Source organism: Impatiens glandulifera, chromosome 6 (genome assembly GCF_907164915.1).
Source record: "Impatiens glandulifera chromosome 6, dImpGla2.1, whole genome shotgun sequence".
Taxonomy (NCBI): Eukaryota; Viridiplantae; Streptophyta; class Magnoliopsida; order Ericales; family Balsaminaceae; genus Impatiens; species Impatiens glandulifera.
Window position 1 is genome coordinate 53,776,271 of NC_061867.1, and position 3,403 is coordinate 53,779,673.

Genomic DNA, 3,403 nt, shown 5'->3' on the forward strand with positions numbered 1-3,403 from the left:
ATATTTTTCTCTTCATGATTTTGAAAGTAATTTTATGTATAAATTTGTTTATTCTTCAATCAACTATGTGATTTTAAGGAAGCTTATTGGAGCGAGGTACTATGCTGGAGAGTCAGCAGTGGATATTCATAATCATGGGGATCACACAGCCTCCACTGCAGTTGGAAGGGTTGTAAGAAATGCCAACTATTATGGCATAGCAAATGGGACCGCTAGAGGAGGTGTTCCATCATCGAGGATAGCTACATACAGAGCGTGTGTACTGACTTGTTTGAGTGAGGATGTCATGGCCGCCTTTGATGATGCCATTGCAGACGGAGTTGACATTATCACTATCTCAATTGCAACTTCCCCCCCTTCAAATTTAAGTGAGGATGTTATTGCTATTGGATCCTTTCATGCAATGGAGAATGACATACTAACTGTACAAAGTGCCGGAAACATAAACATTCCCATGTTCAAATCGGTTTTAAGCTTAGCGCCATGGGTGTTTACTGTGGGTGCTAGTACTATCGATAGAAAAATCATCAACAAGCTTGTTCTTGGAAATGGACGCATACTCATTGTAAGTAGAGTCTATATTTCAAATTATTTGAACCATTTTAATTTTTTTTTATAAATCATTTCATTAGAACTAATTTACACAATGTTGTTAAGAAAAAATGGATCGTCGGAGTTAGTTGTTCAAAATGTCATTTTTAGTGGCATTCAAGGAGCATCGTCACGGATATTGAACATAGATAAACACTCGATAAAATAAAGAATAATAATTGATTAATCTAATCCAACTTTACCTTATAAAAGGTTTATTGTGCCAACTTACTTTTTTTTATGTGTTTGAAACTTGTACATGTTGCTAATATATTATCGATATTGGCTAGGGCACTACAATAAATCCTTTTGATAGTGGCGACCTCAAAAACTTGGTGTATGGAAAAGGAATTAGCGGACATTGTAACGAATCGAGTGCAATGTAAGACTTTATTTTTATTTGTTTTGAAAAATCATTTAAAAGACATTAATCCATCTTTTAAACTTTGTATTCTTTCACTACACAAATGATTTTGTAGTCTTACATTTCTCTCTAAAACTTCAATATCAGGCAATGTATGGAGGGTTGCATAGACCCTTATTTGGTGAAAGGAAAAATAATAGTATGTGATGTTGATGAATCTAAAAATGGTTTGAGCCTACAAGCTATGAGGGCGGGTGCAATTGGGGTTATTTTTCGAAAAGGTGATGTAGGGAAAGATATAGCTAATGTCGCATCTATGCCGACTGCATTTTTAAATGACCCCGATTTTCATTATGTCGAGTCTTACCTCAAGTCCGAAGTATCGCCCTCGGCAAGAATACTAAAAAGTGATAGTATTAAGAGTCAAGCTCCCCTCTTGGCTTCTTTTTCTACTAGAGGACCCAATACAATCTTACCAGAAATTTTAAAGGTGTGTTGATCTTATTTTTAAAGGCTAAGTTTGTGGTTTAATTTTTTTTTGTTTTTTTTGTAGATCCGACCATATATATCATTTTTTCTAATAGGTTTTTTTATTTTTTCTAATGCTTGATAGCCTGATGTAGTTGCACCGGGCATAACTATCTTGGCAGAAAGTCCTACAGATGATACTATATCTTTGGGCGGCCTACCTGCTGCAAAGTACAACTTCGATTCTGGAACTTCTATGTCATGTCCCCATGTTACTGGAGCAGCTTCTTTTGTTAAATCAAAATACCCTGATTGGTCTATTTCAGCTATTAAATCATCTCTCATGACTACCGGTAAAAATACAACAATTCAACAAACATTATATGGTTTGATAATGATAAAATTTTACTTATGGTTAATCATAATATTTGATTGGTTGGTTTGTGTGTAGCTTGGAACATGAATAATAAATACAATCCAGATGCTGAACTTGGTCATGGAGCAGGACACATTGATCCATTGAAGGCGGTATATCCTGGACTCGTATATGAGACCTCAATTGATGAATATTTCAACTTGTTCTGTAGTTTAGGTTCTGAAGGAGAAAAATTGAGAAAAATGTTGGGATCAAAGAAAATGTGTTCGAAGGGGATGTCTGCAAAGGATCTCAACTACCCAACAATGACTGCACCGGTGACTAAAAACTCGTCTTTCAATATTCAATTTTCAAGAGTAGTGACAAACGTTGGATATGCAAACTCCACTTATCACGCACAAGTTAGTAAAGGGGACAACAAGATCTCTATCAATGTGGAACCGAGTATTCTCTCTTTTATTACTCTAAATGAGAGGAAAAACTTTGTTGTGACTGTCACCGGACAATGGCTCAACCAAGATCATCTTTCTTATTCCTTGGTATGGTTTGATGGCACTCATTCGGTTAGAAGTCCCATTCTCTTGTATCAATCATCTCTCCTATGATTCATTTCATGTGATTACTTGGTTGTTGGTTTCTAGCTTGAATAACTTTGTTGGATTATAAAAGTTTTAAGTAATTGAGTCAAAATTTATGTATGAACCACAAATATATATAATTGGCCAATTACATTATTTGGCATACTATTTTATCTCTTTCCCTTTTTTCTAATATAAGAGATATGTAGGTGATAATCAAACAAATTATTTTACAACATGGTAAATATAACAAATGTTTATACATTGAAAGAGGTAAAATTTTCAAATAAATGATGTAATTCTAATTAGTAGTTGGTTTTTGAATGTTAGAAGGGTTAATAAAAAAAATGTATTATGCATATATATTAAATTGTTTAATATATATATATATATATATATATATATATATATATATATATATATATATATATATATATATATATATACTATGGTTTAAGATCAATTTTTTGGATATTATGTAGAATACTTAATTTTAATGAGCTGCAAGAATGTGAGAAATTCATTAATAGAGGCAAATCGTTTAGAGATCCATGGATTTAGACCATTTTTGGGAATGATTTAGGGCTAGGGGCGGCCATAATTTATTTCACTCAACTAAAATAAGCAGTCATGAATGAGAAGTCCTTTTTTTCTGTTTTCTTAATTTGGCTCAAAAGGAAAAGTTGAGTAATTTACACGTAATTAATTAAGCTTATAAATCTACAAATATTTAATTCTTCTAAATTCTTAATCACGTAAAACTTGGAGAGTTGGACATAATAAAAACCACTATATTATGTGCGTAATTAGCATCTTATACATTTATATCCATTATTATTATTATTATTATTATTATAATTTAATAGAATTTTGACATTAGGATTTCTATTTTTAATTTTTCTAATTCCTTCTGCAATAACATGAAAAATTAGAATATAATATTGGTATATGCCCAGTGAGATTCTTATTAAAAAAAGCAAACAACATGCATCTTCATTGATGACATGGCGCTAGCTTGGCAGTTTT

The 3,403-nt window shown here is 32.3% G+C and overlaps 1 protein-coding gene across 1 annotated transcript in view; it reads left to right on the forward strand.

Annotated features, from left to right (window-relative positions):
* LOC124943906 (subtilisin-like protease SBT4.3) overlaps window positions 1-2,404 on the forward strand; it is a 3,385-nt gene extending 981 nt beyond the window's left edge. The window contains exons 4-8 of the mRNA XM_047484363.1: window positions 79-565; window positions 882-973; window positions 1,103-1,445; window positions 1,569-1,776; window positions 1,875-2,404. Of these exons, the coding sequence (XP_047340319.1) occupies window positions 79-565; window positions 882-973; window positions 1,103-1,445; window positions 1,569-1,776; window positions 1,875-2,404 (1,660 nt within the window). The remainder of the gene's footprint in view (window positions 1-78; window positions 566-881; window positions 974-1,102; window positions 1,446-1,568; window positions 1,777-1,874) is intronic.
* Window positions 2,405-3,403: the final 999 nt, after the last annotated feature.